This window comes from Clinocottus analis, unplaced genomic scaffold (genome assembly GCF_023055335.1).
Source record: "Clinocottus analis isolate CAN_PGR_092001 unplaced genomic scaffold, fCliAna1.0.p SCAF_11, whole genome shotgun sequence".
NCBI classification, from domain to species: domain Eukaryota; kingdom Metazoa; phylum Chordata; class Actinopteri; order Perciformes; family Cottidae; genus Clinocottus; species Clinocottus analis.
In genome coordinates this window covers 16,132,921-16,152,169 of record NW_027175832.1, presented here as the reverse complement: position 1 = coordinate 16,152,169, position 19,249 = coordinate 16,132,921, and the positions used below count along the sequence as shown (strand labels likewise).

General features: G+C 39.5%; 1 protein-coding gene across 3 annotated transcripts; it reads right to left on the bottom strand.

Moving 5' to 3' along the window:
• Window positions 1-1,343: 1,343 nt before the first annotated feature.
• Window positions 1,344-18,786, bottom strand: fyco1b (FYVE and coiled-coil domain autophagy adaptor 1b). Of its 3 annotated transcripts, XM_068569978.1 has the most exons (19): window positions 18,712-18,786; window positions 17,938-18,032; window positions 17,471-17,577; window positions 16,595-16,720; window positions 14,858-14,964; window positions 13,419-13,562; window positions 12,982-13,072; window positions 10,462-12,891; window positions 9,742-9,834; window positions 9,269-9,387; window positions 8,830-8,997; window positions 8,483-8,623; window positions 7,902-8,110; window positions 7,644-7,785; window positions 6,545-6,646; window positions 5,798-6,008; window positions 4,887-4,996; window positions 4,662-4,759; window positions 1,344-1,403 (listed from the first exon to the last, which is right to left on the bottom strand). In XM_068569978.1, exons 2-18 carry the CDS (start codon window positions 17,996-17,998, stop codon window positions 4,684-4,686), a joined length of 4,437 nt encoding a protein of 1,478 aa, XP_068426079.1. In that variant the 5' UTR covers window positions 17,999-18,032; window positions 18,712-18,786; the 3' UTR covers window positions 1,344-1,403; window positions 4,662-4,683. The 3 variants fall into 3 exon arrangements, with proteins under 3 accessions (XP_068426079.1, XP_068426071.1, XP_068426088.1); XM_068569970.1 differs by lacking the exon at window positions 1,344-1,403 and having other exon boundaries at window positions 2,503-4,759; XM_068569987.1 differs by lacking the exon at window positions 1,344-1,403 and having other exon boundaries at window positions 2,503-4,759; window positions 7,644-7,779.
• Window positions 18,787-19,249: the final 463 nt, after the last annotated feature.

Below are 19,249 nucleotides of genomic sequence, written 5' to 3'. Positions count from 1 at the left end.
TGGACTGAAATAAGTGAAGCCAGAGTTACCATGTCTCAGTGCACACTCCTTATTGGCACTGAACAATTATTACTTGGCAGAACAGCACAGCCAGTCTCTTAACAAATTGATATGCATCTATTTAGAATTTTTTAGAGTAGCAGCACTTAAACAGATAAGAAAAGAACAGGCTGAAACCAGCGGCACAATGAATAAGAACTGGTAGGACACAATTAACGCAATCTGTAAAATGGAGATAATAAATCACAGAGGTAGGAACCTAGCTGAACTGTTTAATGTCAGATGGAAGAAAGATACCGAAAGAAACAAATGCTGATGGCAGAGATTCATATTCAGAAAAGAGAGTCTGCAATGATTTCTGTTGCTGGCTACATGACTCTTAGTCGTAGGGCTGTTAGTCTTTGTTTCCTCTTACCTGGTGACACACAATTACTTGTAACATTAAACAAAGCTGGATTATTGACCTGGCAAGGTGTGCAACTGCCTCAGGGGCACCAGGGACCCCAGAACGCTGCGGGCTTATTGGTAAGCTATAAATTACGTGTTGAACCTGGGAAAACGCACAAAATAAACAGACATGAGGGCCTTAACGTGTTTTATTGTATGCCTGCTCTTGTTTCAACAGATTTTAAGAGAGAACATGAAGCAGCAAAGGTTAAAATCTAATATGGCTATACTAAACATTATTTTGAGTGTGGATGTGTGTTTAGTAAATGCATGAATGCTAAACAAACACAAGATGAATTGTTGTTTAAATAAATGAATTTAGCAATCATTGGTCGCGATTTATAAAAACTACTAAATGATTCAGTGAATTTGTCCCCAAAGAGCAGGTGAAACCACAGCAGTGAAACCGAAACATCTTCCAACTTGAAAACAAGTTAAAACAATAATTGTTTAATGAGAATATAAATATGTAACATTTTTAATGTAGACACTGGGATACGGCAGAGGGTATGCAAGCGTTTTTTTTTTTTATTGTTCGCTTTGGTTTATGAAAATCTAAAAAGGGAAGCTAGTCTTCTCTAGATTGTCTGTTAGTGTGTGTAATTATTTCGTCATGTCTTCTTCAACCACTGACAGGCGTTTTATCTGCTCGAGGGGTTAAACTGTGAAGAGCACGTCGCTTCACACAAGAGCACTCTAAGACACATGATTTATGACACATTTCAGGTAACCGATAAATGCAATGTGGCTGACGCTTTGCGCTCTTTCATTCTCCGTGTAAAGATGTTGCAAAATGTCTTATATCTTGTGTTTGAACTGTGGGAGAGTTTGACAAGCTGCAAGGATATGATAATGAAAGCATTTCAGTTTTGTTTTTATTTGAAAAAGGAAGTTGACCGCTGACACGTTTTTATCACAAAGCTCTCAGTACTGCAAATTCCAGTGTAACACAGGATCTGTAAGTGAGGAGGGGAGAGGTTAAGGCATATTTATCATCGTGTGAGTGAGAAATTATTGCTCAAGATGGAAGACGGCCATAAGAAATGTGCATATTTTATGCGTGTACAAGAATACATTTACCACTGCATACTTATGTGGGAATGTCCCCTTCTGTGAATTGATTCTCTGTATGTGTGTGTGTGTGTGTGTGTATTCTGTGCTGCATTAGCATTCAACACACACACACACACAAACACAGTGACCGAGTTAGTGAAGGCAGCATAGCAGGAGAGAATCGCAGGAGAGAATAGACGAGGAGGAGGAGAAGGGAGAGGCGGAAGAGGAGGATGTGACATGATTTAGAACGAGATCATTAACCTTGAGAAACAGAATGGCCTTAGCGACACAAACACCTCGCTAGAACAATACCGTGTGCGTACACACGCACGATGCACTCCTAAATGCTCAGAAAAACACAAGGCGGCCAGCAAGCATGTGCACACACACACAAAGTGATCCCTGAAATAATCCATAAAAAGATAATTAACTGTCCGACTTACTATATCTAAGCAGGTTAAGTGTGTAGCACATTCACATTAAAAAAGTGATGACAAAAATGAAGGAAATCTTTAATAGTAGTTAATAGTGTGCAACAATCTTTAACTTGTGTTAATCTTCTGAAGTTGTGTGTTACCTCATTTCCTGTTGGTAAAAATAATTAGCACATACTTTTTACAATTAATCTGCTAGCAGCTCTTTAAGGCTGTACGTCTGCTGTGATCACGTTATATAGATGATTATGTAAGATCGAGATGGGAAAGATCCCCAATGTGAACAGCTTGCAAGCGTTCAATCTAGACAACTGCACCAATATAGAGATTATTCGCTTGCTTGTTTATTTTTTTACTTTTAAATGCAATTTCATGTTTTCTTCACGTCTCATGAGTAATATATGAATATGCTTCTGTAGAGCACTTTGAAGATCCTTGTGTCTTAATTGTGTGTTAGGGTTCTTCTCTATGTGTGTTTCCTGATGCTGCATGTTGACAGTGAGGACAAACGGCTCACACACACTATAATAGTTAGCACATACAGTAAATGAACTCATTCACTTGGTTATCACACAATCCTTATTTATTTGTCCAAAACCTTAAAAATCATTCTATTATAATTCTTTAATATGTAAATTATATTTCAGTTAAACATTTCTCAGCTATCATTTACAGGTTTAAGCCAGAGAGGTAAAGCATCCCTCTGTCAAATCCAGCAGTAAACATCTACAATCACACTCTCACTAGATACAAAGAAAAGAAAAACATTCAATAACTGGCACAAAGGCTCATGGGATACAGATTGACCAAAAGCCCTTTCAAAAGTGCATTATACAGTAGTCATATTGCAATGCCTTTTAATAGAAACTCCCAGTCAACAACAATAAAATAGATAAATATTGACCTCGGATATTTTTGGCAATATATTTCTCAGATATGTTTAAGTGTCATTTGCCATTTTCCTAATCATCTTCCTAGTGTCATGTTCAAAATACAATTTACAAGATGGTTTTCAAATACTGGAAGACATTTAATTAATTGATGAATAGCAAATCGATGCTTCTGTATATTCAAGTCAGTATCATCAGATGATGAGTGAAGACACAATTGAGAAATAAAGGTACGTTTGAATATTAAAGCCTTCAAAAGATCCATATAAGACAAGTATAAAAGTGATTTTTAGACATGTATTATTTGAAGGCTGTAAGCTGAGATTCAGATTTCTGTTTGACAAACTGCAGAACATCACAGAGCAACAGTAAACTGTATAAAAGAATAAAGATCTCTTCCCATCTAGAAAAGCATGCTGAAAATAAAATATGTTATTATTTTGTATAATTATGTCAGTTTCCAAAATAAACGTATCATCTAAAGGCTTTATGTATGTCATGAGAAAATATCATATCAGCTTCTCTCTTTACTAAGTTTATTACAAAATCTTCACTGTTTGTCCAAATGATTCAAGTAAAAACTAAACATTTAAAACACTGAAACCAACATTTTGATATTTTTCCCCCCCTTGGTTAAATCTAGGAAATATGTGCAGTCTTAGTGTTTGCATGCATAGAAATCTTCAACTGCAATCATTAGAAACTGCAGTGAGCCTTTTTCTGAAGACAATTAAAACCGAATGATGTGGTGGTATTGCAGCTTTCGCAGAATTCCCACATCTTCCTCTTCTATTTCATCATGATTGCAACACAAAAAAACAAAAACATTTCTTGCAATTTCTGACAGCTGAGAAGGCAACAATCTGGAAGATACCGCGCTGACTGAATGAGCATTAACTTTGAAACTTAGTTACAGTTTCTCTACCAAATATTCTGCAGCAGCACAATATCAAGACACCAATTTAGAGATCTGGTGACAAGAAGACATGAAATACTGACGAATGTGCTAATAGAGCTTTTAAGCAAGTACAACAAACAGTTGTAGTTAAATTAGTTAACTTTTTCCAACTTCATGTCATATAGATGTAATATTTCCATTGTTGAACGATACCACGTTAGGTGATTGCTCAGCAATTTAGCTTTCCCATTCATAGTGTGTTATGTTAGGCCAATGTCGCAATCAATAAGAAGGATATGATTCATTGCAAGATTGTATCTTTGATATATTTTTGTCATCAATGTCACATGATCTGATATTTCTGTCTGGATCTTTTTATCATAAATATTATCTCACTTTTCAGGGACGTCTTTTAAATTATCATGAATATCAAGATGACAACATAAAAGGACACATAGTGTAAGAGAGGACTTTAACCATATCTCCCACTCCGAGTAGGAAATGTATTTTTGTCACTGCGGAGAGCACGTTAGTCCCGTTTTAAAAAGACAGTAGTCTGACTTTATCAAGATGAGGCAAATAATGAAACAGACAGTGATATATCAAGCAATTGCACCTCATGCTAACGAATAAAAATGCAGCGTTACGTAAGGATGCAGTTCAACAAATGTTGCCAACAGGAACGACACCTGTCAGTGCTTAGAAACCTGTATGTGCCCACAGGCAAACACGTTCTGTAACAATCCCTAAATCATCTCGGAGAAAAGTTTTCGAACCCTTAATGGTAAATAAACAGCTACAACGTCTGGCTTTTATAAAAGATAGTGCATGCTCACATTCAATAGTGTAAAATTGTTTTACTTTTCTTAAAATCATGGAGGTTGGTAAACGTCAGTGACCCTTTTATCTTGAAACTATGTGCATGAGTTTAAACACCTGCTTCTCCTCCTTGTCACGTTCAGAGGAGGTCAGTTCCATCGTAGACGACCGGCTTGTCTAGACTCAGATGATACAGCACTTTCTTTGAGATGAACCTGATGAACAGAAAAGACAGAGGAATGTTTTGTTTTTTTTAAAGTTTGCTCCTTTCTAGTCCAGTATAGGTCTATGCAAATATAGCGGTTTGAGCTAATGAGTTAACAGAGTTCTCACGTGACTGACCTGGAGAAAGAGTTGTCAAAGACAAGTGTGTATTCTCCAGCGTTTCTGACTTTCAGTTCCCCCTGGATTGTCTCTCTGTGGGAGTTGCAGCGAGTCAGCGGGATCAGGACCTGTGGAGAGCAAAGGTTAGAAATCTTGTTTGACATTAGGGATGTCAGGATTAACCAATTTTGCCGGCGAGACTTTGCGAGACACGTTGTTTGTGTGTCCTGTGAAATCTCCTCTGGCGTGAGTAACGTAACACATGCGTGTGCGCGAGTGTCCTGCCACTCGCCTGATGCTTTGAGAAGAAGAGTTGTAAAAATATCTGAGACAACCCACATGCCAGCCTTATACCTGCTAAAAAATTCCAGCAGTGTGGGAGCATTTTGGATATAGACAATACTGATGGAGTCACGTGGACTGCGGATTCATTACACAGTTCAACCATCATAGTGAGTAAAAGGTTTTACAGCTGATCATTATAACCCTTAATTCATTAAAAAAAAAGGCAATATCGAGACCGGCTTTAATGCTTAATAGTCACCGATCCCTGATAATGTTACATTGTGAACATTGTATCCGTGTTCAACTTGTTAACGTTGTATAACAGGGGTTTCATTTAGTTACATTGTGGTGTGCTCATGTTCTACTCAGAGAAAATGAATATTGGACAAAGATGAATTATAACATCATCATAACGTGTCAAATGTAATCTAGTAAAATGTAGTTTGGGTAGAATATGTTTTGATTGTGATATAAAAATGTAATATCCCGATGTGATAATGATAACTACAGAAGAAAAATGTACTGCATATTTTTGTTACTTTAAATCCTTAATTCATCCCACAAACTGCCTTTTGCTGTAGTTTGGTCGACTGTGGAGAAGTGTATCTGGCCTTGTTCCCTCCATTCAAACAGTGGTGTCTCACCTTGGCCTGGTCCAGTGGAGTCTCTGCACTCTCCCTGTAGACCACACTGAAGGAGATGCTCTTCGGTTCAGAGGTAAACGTCCAGGAGACCGTCGGACCAGGGCTACTCATGGAGATGGGGATGGTGCTGTAACAGCCGGACTTGATGAAGAGCTCTCGGGAGCTGTCCCCGAACCTTGAGATGTCATCCACCGTGAAGAGGACGGAGAGCCTAAAACCAGGGAATAAAACAGTATCCAAGAAAGTTCACATGTTGTCGTATAGTGTTTGTATATCTGTGCAGTAGCTCTGGAGCCACAAAAGACTTATGGAACTTTTTTTCACATACATTATTGGACGCAGAAGTACTCAAAACCCATAAATAGACTTTGATGTGTAAAATGAACCGAGTTTCCCTTAAAAATACACAATTTTAAGTTTGGGGATAGGATTTAGCGCTTTTCTCACTGGCACTTCAGAAGCAGGTACCTGTTGAAACAAGGCTTTGAAGCTTTCTCCATACTCACTGAACAAAAGTCCTCCAAATTACAATACAAGTTAAAGAGAGTTACACAACGAGTAAAATTGAGAAGTTGTCCTTGCCACACATGAATCAGCTTCAGGTTTCACTTCCCGGATTAAGTGCAAAGTTTTCACTAGAAAAATACATTAGAAACTCCCTCTGAAAGTTTAACCTTGTGACCGAGTCCATTCGTAAACACAAGTCAGAATTTTACCAGTGCACATTTTACTGGATGCAAAACTCACGTGAGGTCTCCAGACTTTAGGAGGCAGATCTCTGCATCCTGTACGGCAGCACCGAGGTCCTCAGTGTCCGATGTGAGGTCTCCTGCACTGGCACTGCTGTTTCTAGAAAGATTGATGGATATTCTACACTTACATGATGTAAACATACATATGGATCAATTTGTGAATAATTTAAATAATCTAATCAAAGCCACTGTAATTAAATAAGGTATAATACAGACATAATCAATTAAAGTGAATTGGAAAAAAAACTCCCTTCTCCTCAATAAAAAAACTACACAGGTGTCATACAACACATAGCATTTGTTACGCCCACTGACTTTACGCTGGCCTCTATTTGGAAGAGAGCCGTCTCTGTGTTTCAGCTCTGCCACGCCCCCCTTTCAGTGCCTGCAGCATCCATAACTGAGTCATCAGTCCGTCAGTGGAGCTGGATATCAACCCCCAGTTTCAGTGCTTCTGTCCCCTTTTTTCTTGGCTTTCGAGCTGTTTATTGGCTTCTCCTACAGCTCTGTTTCGGTTGTTCCTTGGTACAGGAGGACTATGTACTTATCCTCTGTCTTGGCTGGCTAGTTGGTGGGGAAGTGTTTGGTAATCGGCTTTGAGGAAGTCATTTCTGTCTTCTCCAGTTTTGTGATCAGTTAGGGAGCTCAGAATTCTTTTTCTGTTGGTTTCTGTAGGACAGTTGAAGTCCAAAATTTCTAGTTTTTATTTATTTGTATTATTTTGGCCTTAGAGATCCCGCCGTTCATCCTTCCATTTTATTTAATTAGTTAATCATTATTTTATCAATACATATTACTCAAGTGTTCCAGCTGCTTTCTCTTTTCATCTACATTTTTGCAAAGGCTATTTGTGTTACTTCCTGTGTAGCATTCAATACAATTTCATTTCAATACTGTTAACAATTCCATTTTTTTTACTGTGACGGCTTGCAGAACTAAATGTGGAACAGACTGGACAGTTTGTTATGAAGGTGGCATGTTGTTAATAAAAAAAGCTGTTTCTGTAATTGAAATAAATATCTCATGTCTTGGTTCACTGACTCCCTGCACCACTCTCAAGTCCCCCTGAGAGTGAATGCATCTGAGATACTCACAGTTGTGCTGCCCTCTGCTGTCCGTGTCCAGGAGAGCAGGCGGTGGCAAAAGAGAGGGAGTCACTGTCATAGACCCCACTCACCTCCTCCTCGGTGATGATGTCAAAAACACCATCGTTTGGCTTCTCACCTTCATCTGCTCCTAGAAAAAAACCCAACTCTAGTACTCTATTCTTACTGCACTGTGTATGCTGTTGACAACACACCACACAGTTAAAGTGTGCATTTCACACAAGTGCGTGTGTGTGTGTGTGTTACCTGAACCAATTGTCACAGCTCTCCCAGCCTGCAGCAAACGACTGAACGGTGTCCCTGGTGTGCTGTGAGTCACTTCTTCCTGTGGGTGGCGCTCAATTACTGCACTGTGCTGGTTGTAACAGTCGCTGCAGCAGCGCTCTCTGTGGCCGCCCTGCTGGGTGCTCACTGTGTTACTGCAGCAGTAGTAGCAGAAGGGACGCCCACACAGTCTGGGAATAGGCATGTTATGATTGAGTACAAAATTGCTTATCATTTTGAAAATTATATAATAATAGTGTAGAGAGAATTTAGTATATAAAAAAGTATGGCTTTTTAAAAAATGTTTTAGAGAGAGCATGATTCAAATACATTTCCTGAGTTTTCTTCATTCTTTTAAAAAAAGATGAATTAAAAACAAGTCTATATGTAATACATAGACACATACATCAGACAATTAATAATATTTTTGTCAAAGAATTGCCGCTGATAGGCATGCATGTTTTAAAAGTAGTAGCATTGGCATTACTTGTATTGCTTTACCTGGCTATATATCTATTACAGAGTAATGTATATTTTTTTTATTATACAGAGAACCATCTGACCTGCAGTTGTGCTTGCGGAGCAACCAGCTGAACTGACTGTGACAACCCAGACAGTAGTTGACGTCCCTCTCCGTCTCCTCATCTCGCAGTTTCTGCTCAAACTCCAGGGCATCGGACTTCTGCCATAGTGCATCTTTCTCCCTGCAGACGCCACCGTCAAGCATATTTGTAAATGCACAGTACACTGCAGAATACACAATGTAAATGGTTCGTTTGTGACCATTTGACAACACAAACCCAAAGACATTACACAACAAATCTAGTCTTAACCATGTGTTTCGCATATATAAAACAAAAACAACCTCACTAATAAAAAGGTAGATCAGAGTAGATCTGTTTGTTCATACCTGATAAGTTCTACGAGCCTTTCTTCCAAATTGATTTTGGTGCGGTAAAGATCATCGAGTTCAGCAGACGTCTTAAGATCGACGCTCTGCTTGTCCTGAGTGACTCTCCGTAGATTTTCACTCATCTCCTGACAGGTCTGCTGAGCCGCCGTTAGACCATCCTCAGATCTGCATTCAAACAAACACACAGGCTGATTCATTCATTGATATATGTCCAAAAATACACAAGAAATCTCTGGTGACTGGTGACTGTGGTGATTGGTTCCATGCATTTTTAAACCTGAGTTTTAAAAACAATACAGAACAAACAAGATCAATTCCTAGATGAGGCATACTAAGTGAAAAATAAACATTGTGATCCAAACACACAAGATTAAAAACATTTTTCACAGAGCTCTAATTCAGTCCAGAATGTGTGCTTATGAATACAGTATCTCACCTTGATAAATTCCCTTTCAGATGGATTATCTCGTCTTCTTTCTGCTGGATGAGATTTTCAGAATCGGCCATCTGGATGTTTTTCTCCTCAATCTGTTGGCAATATCTCCGATTCTCAGCCTGCAATCAGTACCGCAAAGCAAGACATTATTTCTGGTTCTTTGCGAATCATGCCTGTGACCATAATGTTATGATTACTTCAATTGTCGATATACACAATGTAACAGGATTTTTGTTTTCAATTATCAATCCTAAACATACAAAGCTGCACATACATGCTTTTTGTCTGAGGCTTTATGTTGCAGTGTAGTCTGCAGAGCAGGCCGTGGTTAGTCATTTCCTTGACTACAACCACTCTTACTACCAGAATGTAAAACATCCTTGGCCTGCTTTAGTGATTACACAGGGGCCCAATTAACCAGCTAATGATGAACCAAACTTTTTGACACATCTGGAATTAGTGTATCTTCTCACCTCGAGCAGTTTGAATTTGTTCTCCAATTCGACCACTTTCTCACGCTCAGTCGTCAACTTCTTTTTTACTTCCTGTACCTCTTGATTCACAGTCTGAATGAGAATAGAAATTCCTCAACTGATTATTTAGAAAATATGGTAAATATTAAGAGAATATTCATATTAAAATATTACAATCAAGCTAGTGAAATGCACAAAAGTAACCAGAGTATGCAGACAATCAAAGTACTCTAGATGCACTGTAGTAACTTGGTTATCGTAAATCCCCGTTTACATGCAGCAGGACAGCAAGCCGACTTTTTCAGTGAAGCACAAATGTCCTTCAATTGTATGGCCAAATGTTCCGGATTGGAATTCTAATAATTATTTTCAAATTTCTAGAGGCTACTTTATGAAACCATTAGTTTCAGTACTAATTTAGATGGAATTAAAGAAAATATGCATCACAGCATCTTTTCGTCGAGATGTTCTGTCACTTTCTCTCTCTGAAGTCTTTGGCATGCTCATGCATAGATGTAAAGAGCCAATAAAAAAAACATCTATATACAAAGCAGAAAAAGGTTTCTCAAAGTCTGTTTATCAAAAAAAAAAGGTTTCTTGCTGACATGAATATGAGGAAATCAGCTTAGAGGAGAAAAACGACTGTAACCTGGTTAATTTTATGCATGTAAACACATTAAAGCATACTTTAATTATTTAGCTGAACTGTTTATGGCTGACCTGGAGCTGGCTGCTGTGACTCAGGGCTTGGCTGCTGAGCTGGAATCGGATTGCCTGGGTCTCCTCTTTGCTCGTCTCCTGCAGAGCTTCAGCCTCCTCTTTGGCCTTGCTGAGCTTTTCCTGCAGCTCCTGCTTGCTCGCCACCAGCCCGCCTTCGTTATGGAGCTGATCAAGGAGTCGTTGGTTCTCCTGTTTCAGCTGCTCCATGTAGGTATTCAGCCTCTCTGCCTCCCGAGCCGCCTCCTCATCCAACTCTTCCAGCCTTGTCGACAAGCCCTCCCAGCGAAGACGAGCCTCTTCGTTCTCGGCCGTCAGCATGCACACATGCACACCGAGTTCAGCCGTTTCTGTGTTGGCTCTATGGAGCGCCTCCCTGGACTCACTGTTCTCCAGACACAAGGTCTCATAACGTATCTTCAGCTTATTGAGCTCCTCTCTGGAGGCCGTCACCTCTGCAGCCAGACCTGCTCGAGCCTGAGCCTCACCATCACGCTCCCGGATGAGAGCGTCTTCACGCTCCCGGGATCTGAGAATCTCGTCCACGTGCCGGCGGTTTAGCTCCTCCACCTGGGCTTTGAGTTGTTCTGCTAAGACTCGGAGGTCCTCTCTGGTGGACTCCGTCACCTCCTGGAGTGCCTGAACCTTTATCCGCTCCTCATTTCCTGCTAGAAGCTGAGCCCTGAGCTTCACCACCTCTTCCTGGAGCCGGTGCACCTCCCTTAGGTTGTGCTCCAGTTGAGCCTCAGCTATGACAAGCCTGAACGGGGCCTCTTTGGTTTCCACTGAGGATTTCTGGTGCTCATCATGAAGTTTCTGCATTTTTTCATTGCTCTCTGCAGCTCCTTTTTCAGCATGAAGCTCCCCAGTCCTGCTCTCCAGGTCCTCTGCTCTGGCTTGCAGATGTCCACATTCAGCAGTCTGGTCTCTCAGTTGAGTCTCAGTTTCCTGGAGTTTTTCAAGTAACTCTGCTTGGCTTCTTTGGGACACAAGGAGGCTCTTGTCCAACTGTGCAGCTTTGGCAGTAAGGGAGTCCAATTCCTGTTGAGTTGTGGCTAACCGTTTCTTCGAGGAGGACTGGATCTCAAGAAGCTCCCTGTTCTCATGCTCTAGCTTCTTTATCTGAGCATCACATTCTTCCTTCTGGACGAGCGCCTTCTGGGAAATCTCCTCCAAATGCAGGTTTTCATCGAGAAGCTTCTTCTCCCTATCTTCCACACACATCTTCGCAGCCTCAACTCGGCCCTTTAAGTGGTTCTCAGAAGCCCTGAAAGAAGCTAGCTGGTCTAACAAGGCGGTCCTGCTCTCATTTAGCTCTGAAATGCTCCTCTCACTCTTCTTAACTGTTTGGAGTAGCTCAGCATTTATTTTCATGAGATTGCTGCATTTGGTTTTGTGGTCCTCAAGGTTCTCAGAGGAAGCGACTTCATTATCAGCAAGTCGAGAGCTCAGACTTTCTTTCTCAACATTTAGCTTCTCCAACTGCTCTTCAAAATGCTTGATTTTCTCTGAGCTACAGGTGAGCTCTTTCTCTGTGTTTTTTAGAGCTGTTCTTACATCCAGGAGCTGGCCCTCGAGTTCCACATTCTGGCGACTACTCATGCTACATCTCCGCTCTATCTCGTCGTGCAGTCTTTTCTTCAGATCCTCCGCCTGTCGTTCTCTGCCCTCCAGTGACGCTTGTAGATCCTGAAGCTGGGCTCTCAAGTTCCCCGTCTCTTTCTCTTTCAAACTCAGCGCCCCCTGAATTCGACCAACTGCACTTTGGAGCTCCTCCAACCGTTTGAGCGCCACCTCACGTTCGTCGTGGACTACGGATTTCACTTCAGCCAGCTGCGCCTCACTGTTCCTCAGCTCTTCTTCCCTGAGTTTTAGTTCCCGGGAAAGACGCTCAAAGTGCCTGGCCCTGTCCTCAGCCTCCCTCTTCGCCTCCATCCTTTCCTCTTCCACTGTCTTGTGTTCATCCAGGAGTTCCTGGATTTTCCAGGCTGAGTCGCAGTAGCTAGTTGTTTGTTGGCCCTTTTCTTTAAGAGCCTCGTCCAACTTAGAGAGAAGCTCCATATTTTTGTTCTCAGCAGCTGCGAGTCTGTCTTTATGTTCACCAATTAATGCTTCTCGACCGGTTTGAAGGTGATTTGCTTCCTCCTGATGATCTGTTTCTTGGGCTGCTGTATGTGCAGAGTTGCCAGAGGACTTCTGAGCTGCTAATAGCTGGCCTTCAAGGTCCTTAACCACACATTTCAGCTCAGAAGCCTCTTTCCCTAACTCCTGAACCCTTACCAGAAGCTCCTGCTGTTTCAGCTCGGACTGGTCGAGCTCAATGCGGAGGTTCTCTGCAATGCTACAAGGAGAGGGTTCCCCTAGTTCCCCCAGTTCCCCCAGTTCACCAAGGAGACTGTGACTTGGGTCTGAGATTGGGACAAACTCCTGCACCTGGTCAGAGAATGGAACGGGATCATTTTAAAGTCATATTTACTCAAATATGTGTGCAGTATTGTCTGTGTTTAGTATGTATTTAAGTACCTGCGAGTAGCTGCTAACGAGACTGTTGATGCTGGAGCAGCGACTGGGAGGCTTCCACCCAAAAGCTGATGAGGCGGTACCTAAAGTTCGCCTTTGACATGAAATACCAAGTATTAAGAACACAAATTAGGCCTTTTAATAAATCATGTCCGCTGCCTGTAGATTGACTGCAAATTGATAACGAGGAAAGGAAAAGTTTTGGCAAAGGTGCTAACGTGAGGAACAGTGATCAGCGCTCACACATTGTCGGCAACCACTGACACACACACACACACTTACGCCCCCCCCCAAAAAAATAAGACTGTGAATGTGCAGTGATCAGATAATTAAGTGTTACTTCAAGTTGTGAAATACTCGTATTACTTCACCACAATTCAACATCAACCGTGTTGTTTCAAATTATTCAATTAAACACATAATTGTCAGCATCTTTTTACCTCGCAAAGGTCGGCCAATCCGCATCAAGGTCGTAACCTCTGGCTGCCACGTCAAATTGTATCTGGTTGAGCTCATAAAGATGGTTGATTATGTCAGCAGTGACATGAGACTTAAGGAAGGGACTCCGGGCATAGAACCAGTCGCTGTTTGAGAAAAAGAAAAACACAATGTTATATATTGTTGGTTAGGCAATGCGTTTTAAGTTTACACTGTTTTATTTATGATAAGACCAAATTAAATTAAATTCACTGATCACATAAAAGAAAAGCATTAAAATAAAAAGTATTTTCTAAACCTGTGATTGATGAAATACCTTTCTAAGGGTTGGAAACAATCAATCTCACCCTTTACTCTTATTCTCAAATGTAAAACAATCTATTCATGAGCACATAAACTCAATCACGATAGCGCAGTGCAGCACCCGGACAATGTGCAGCACTCTTACCATAGAGTTATATTGTGGGTCATCTTTAAAAAGGCAAGCATTTGGGTGCAATTAAGATGTAATTCAACGAAACAATCAATTTAATAATTAGTTTTGGAGGACGAAAGTAAAGTATGTTGAGAGATTAGCTTAAGTTAGAGCACCACATTCCAGCACAGTTCATCAAGACAAAAAAAGGTTAACCTGAAGAGAAGAAGAAATTATTCTGGTTCTCGGGCCAAAGAGTTAAATAGATTTAGACTATTTAAAAATTTAGATTGTTAATTAACTGTAATGAGACTGTTCCAGGAAATGTTCTGTTCAACACAAGGTTTAGATATATAATCACAAATAAATGGACGAGATGAAGGTGTAGCAATGAATAATTCAAGGATTTACTTTCAGGATATTATGGGAAATGCGCTTATCTGCTTTCTTGGTGAGAGTCAGATGAGAAGTGTAACGTCACTCATGTTTGTGCGGACAGAGTCCGTACAGTAAGCTATGCTAATCAGCTGTAGCTTCATATTTTCAAACATGAGACTGGTATTAAGCTTCTCATCTAACTCTTGGCAAGAAAGCAAATAAACACAAATAAGCACAAACATAAAACTTGAACAAATGTAATTAAGTGTTTCAGGAACATCTTTAACTTCATCTCCTTTTGCCCAACACTCTCTTGAAATAGCAACGTAAATCACAAAAGACTCTCCTGGTTAAATAAAGCAGAAACTATGTTGACATTTGGTTTGCTGAACGACTGAGGAAGTGAGACGTGACTGACGGTGTCTATGGTTAAACCAAGTGGCTGTTTTGTTATTCTGTGAAAACAGAAATAAGACATTATAATCAGGAAGGGAGAGTTGCACTTCCTAAACAGGATACCATTGCACCATAACGTACAAACATGACATACATCGGCAGATTAAAGGAAAAAAGTCATGTCCATATATCTAGATCGATCGATCGATAGATAGATGTGGTTGTGTATAGAAAGAGTGTATTCTAATTGACCTTGTGACCTTCTGGTTTAAAAAACATTGCTGCAGGGTGTCAGCAAGACGCTGGTGAACGAGTGAGTAGCGGATGAAGGCCCTTCCTCTCCCCAGTGAGGTCTTCAACTGAGGACACAAAAAAACACACACACACACACAAGTTACGTCTTTGCAATGTGGACTGGCCTCAGTAGTCAGTGTTCTTTATAGTCAGTATCAAACAGGTCTAACTACACACCATGAAGTGGCTCCTACTTTCTGAATAATCTCAATTTCAATGTTTTAATAGTTACACTTGCAGAATATATAAAAGACTAAAAATGAATGATTATTTTCATTATTGATTAGTCTGCCCATTATTTCTCTCGTAGTCGATAACTACTTGGTGTATAAAATTAAAAAATTGTAAAAGTTCACAAACGGTTTTCTGGGCTTCATCTAGAATTGTCTTGTTTCCTCAACATTTCAAAATCCAAAAATATTTGGCTTACAATAAATGCAATGAGGGGGAATGTATGATTTTCTTCACTGAAAAAAATTGTTGTTTAGTTTTCTGTTGATCTTTTCATCGACTAATCATCATATTTCAGCTCAAATTAAAATGTGTCCTGGCAGAGAACGTTTAAGGATGTGTAAGTGTTCAGGTCATCACTGCATAGACCCAAAATGTACAGTATCTGTCAGTACATGCAGACTCTCCAATACATTAGCAGATGGAGGGATTGAAGTAAGACAACAGACCCACAGATCTACCAGAAGGACACCAGCTGGAGACTGATTTACATCAGAGACAAGAAACAAGAAGAGTGAAGGAAAAGTAAAAGTAATATGCTCACAGAAATGTGGCACTCACTGATTACTTATATCCCTCATGAAAGGAACAATGAAACTACACTAAAGCCCAACAGTCATTTGATATTGAACTGAATTCCAAAAAAGGATGTTAGACGTATTCTTATGCAATGTTTGCATACAATATTAAAATAGTGATAGCACCATCATATCCAGATAATCAGCAATAACAAGAACAATTACAGTCTTGACACATCATCTTTACATTTTGAAAGGATAATGGAAAATATTCCAATCAGATTGGCAGCTATTTACTTACTTTTCAGAGAGCTAAGCTGAAACAACCAGTCTATTAAACAACTAGGCAATTGCCAGTAAATAAATTGACTTATATTTAGATATTCATATACGATAGTACATTAAAAACCTTCTGGGACTGTTACAAAACTAGCAATTTCAAGAGGTCACCTTTTGGGCTTTATGAAATTGTGATGAGCACTTGTTCTTACATTTTATAGGCTATATAGTAAGTATATTAATTAATAATGAAAATAACTGTAAGTAACAATTATATTAGAGAGAAAAAACATGACCTGTGTATGATAGTACCCCTGAAAGGGCAAAATCTACAGAAAACATTTAATTTGTAATTAACTCTGAGTAAGCTTTTTAAGCACAAAAACTCAATAACACGTCAAAGACAAGCAACTAATAAAATAAAATACAATGAGGAATAATTCAAATACAGTTATTTCAGTATGAAGCTCACCACGATGCATTTCCAGGATAGAAGGTGAGGAACAAGGTGTGAGGCAGCAAGTGAATTCACAACACAGTCTTACTGTACCTGATTCCCCTGAGGATTAGTGACATGGTTATGTGCATTTGTGTGTCTCCATGTGTCGCACAGCATGGCAATGCCGAGGCACCGAGGTGTGTGTGTGTGTGTGCAGAGAAGGATTACCTCATTGATGGACTTAACAAAACGGATGCCATCATTAGCTCCCTTGATCTTAATCAGGCAGTCGCAGAAATAATCCCAGTAGTCTTTCCTCTGACCAAGAAAGGTTGTCTTTTCTTTCTGGTCAAACTAAAAAAGACACATTACCTCATTATTGCATAATTAATGTTACATATATACCACATAATGTCTTCAGCAGTGTAGATTGTACAAAAGGGTTTTTCTGGTACGACTGTGTAAATATTTAATGGTAATGGTACAAATTTTAATTAATATGATTCCTATGAACCTCCTCAACATTACACCTTTGTCTCTCTGGAGCTGTGGTCCCCAATCTGAGGGTCGGAGACCTCCAAAGTGTCACGAGATGAATTCAATGGGTCACAAGATAATCGCAGGATATTCTTCAACACACATTTGAAATAATAGATATTTTTCAATCTTTTAAAAACACTTTTAGTTGCTTTGCTTTTGATTGGTCTCTGTTAGAGATGCTTGGAGAAAATAAAAACACTATTTAGTGCTTCATTTTAAAGGTTCACAACCCAAAAAGGTTGGGATTCACTGGTCAAGAGCACTGATTCTCAGTCTTTTTAACTTGTAAACTTTTGTAGCAAAAAATCCTAAAACACAACTCCTTGTCACTTATGTTTGATATGGAGACAACTCAACCCAAAAGCTGACATTCACTCCTCATCATTTTTATAGTTTGTTGAAGCCTGAATAGTTAAGCCCGTGAGAAACACAAGAAAAAAGAAAAAAAAACACCACAGATTATAGAAAAAGACAGAAAAAACACAGCACATAAAATACATGATCATTTCAAAAAGACAAACCAGATCATCCTGGTGCACTTGTTTATAGTGTATGACAACATACCTGTAGCAGGTATTCTAGTTTATAAAAGAACTTGTGCAGGTTGGCGCTGTCATCAGTTACAGGTTCACCGCACTCGTTGTGTTCTTTACTCAACTCAAACACTGCATCTAAACAAGACGGTAATCGTTAACACATGCACACACATTATTATCAAAGTGTGTCCTTGTGTTCACACAGAAAGCAAACAATTGTAGAATCTGCAGTTTTATGCTCCCATGATTATTTTAGCAAAATGTGTGTCAGTCATGCACAAAACGTTTCCAGATCAAAATCTATCATTGATCTCAATTGTAAAGTTATTTTGGGAGCCAGACACTTTCTGTAAAATCTAATATGTTTTGCTTTGATATTTCCTAATTAGAGACATATAGATACTGCATGTCAACTCCAAAATATAAACATTATCAAACATGCATTATATTGTAAGAGGCTATAAGGTATGGTGTTCATAGCAAGTGTGAACTAACCATGCAGATCTCTGATTATCCTCTGCAGTTGATTATCTTCAACTGATGAGGAGGAGGCCATGGTGGTGATGATGGTCACAGTTTAGTCAGGAAATCTGCATGCAAGATTAAAAATGACAGAGATTGTGATTATGTATGTTATATAGAAATGTCCTCATGATATAAACACTGTTCATCATATCCCTGAGTGGTCAAAGATATACCTGAGCCCAAAAACCGAATGAGTAATTACAGCATGACACAAATGTGCCAAAGCTGCTACGACATGGAAGTAAACACCAACATAGTGCATCCTATTGTATTATTCCCTGGCCAATAGGTCTGAGACAAACAAGACACTTTCAATTCCCCAGAGGGCCACGAACTTGTTCAGATGGAGAAACCACAGTGACATTAGCTCAGTGAAGTTAGCAAACATTTGCCTACAGTCAGAAGAGGTACAACATTTGCATCACAACGAAAGATTGAAGCGTGTCCCTGTTGGCAGCGACATTGTGCTTGTCAAGCCCCGCTGACAACATTGTTATCTACGGTCGGCACAGCACAGCAGCAACGTGAACTTAAATCACTTTCAAACAGCTTCAAAACGCCACAAACAGAGACATAAACATCGATTTGTCAAAGCTGGCCAGTGCTATTCTCCGTGCACCTGTTCCCAGCTCTTCATTTCCTGGTCGTATTTGATGTACATTTCTTTAAAAAAAACATCGCAGTTTGGTTGTAAGTCAAACGAAACACTTAAATATGAAATAAACAGTTAAATAATAAACGTACTTGATGTGTAAACCTGTCCAGAGTGTCCAAATTGAAGGCGATACAGCAGAAACTTGCTACCCGTTGAAGGGCGGGGTCTATGGATGATTGACAGGCCGAGCAGATCAATGGCCAGCTCCTGCGGCTGAAAGCTGTCCTAGTTTGGTTGAGAGGCAAATGGTAAATAAACAGAAATATGCTGAGACATATCTCGTGCCTCATAAACATAATATTCAATTGTTTTTAATATACCCGACATAATTTTTTGATCAAGGAATTTTAACAAAATATATTGTTGTTAATAACTAATTTAATTAAATAACATCCATGCGTAAAGTAAAATGATAAAACATTTTTATCATGTATTAAAGATGCATCTAAATATGTATTTTGAATAGCCTATGTTCAACATTTTGTACATTGGTATTTGAGTGTTAGTAAATAAATGTATTTTGTATAATTATAATGTTTTGTATTATTGTGTGAATAATACTAAATTAAAAAACAAAACAAAAATCCCTAAATGTCTCAGATTCTCCAGGACGCCGAAACCAGACAA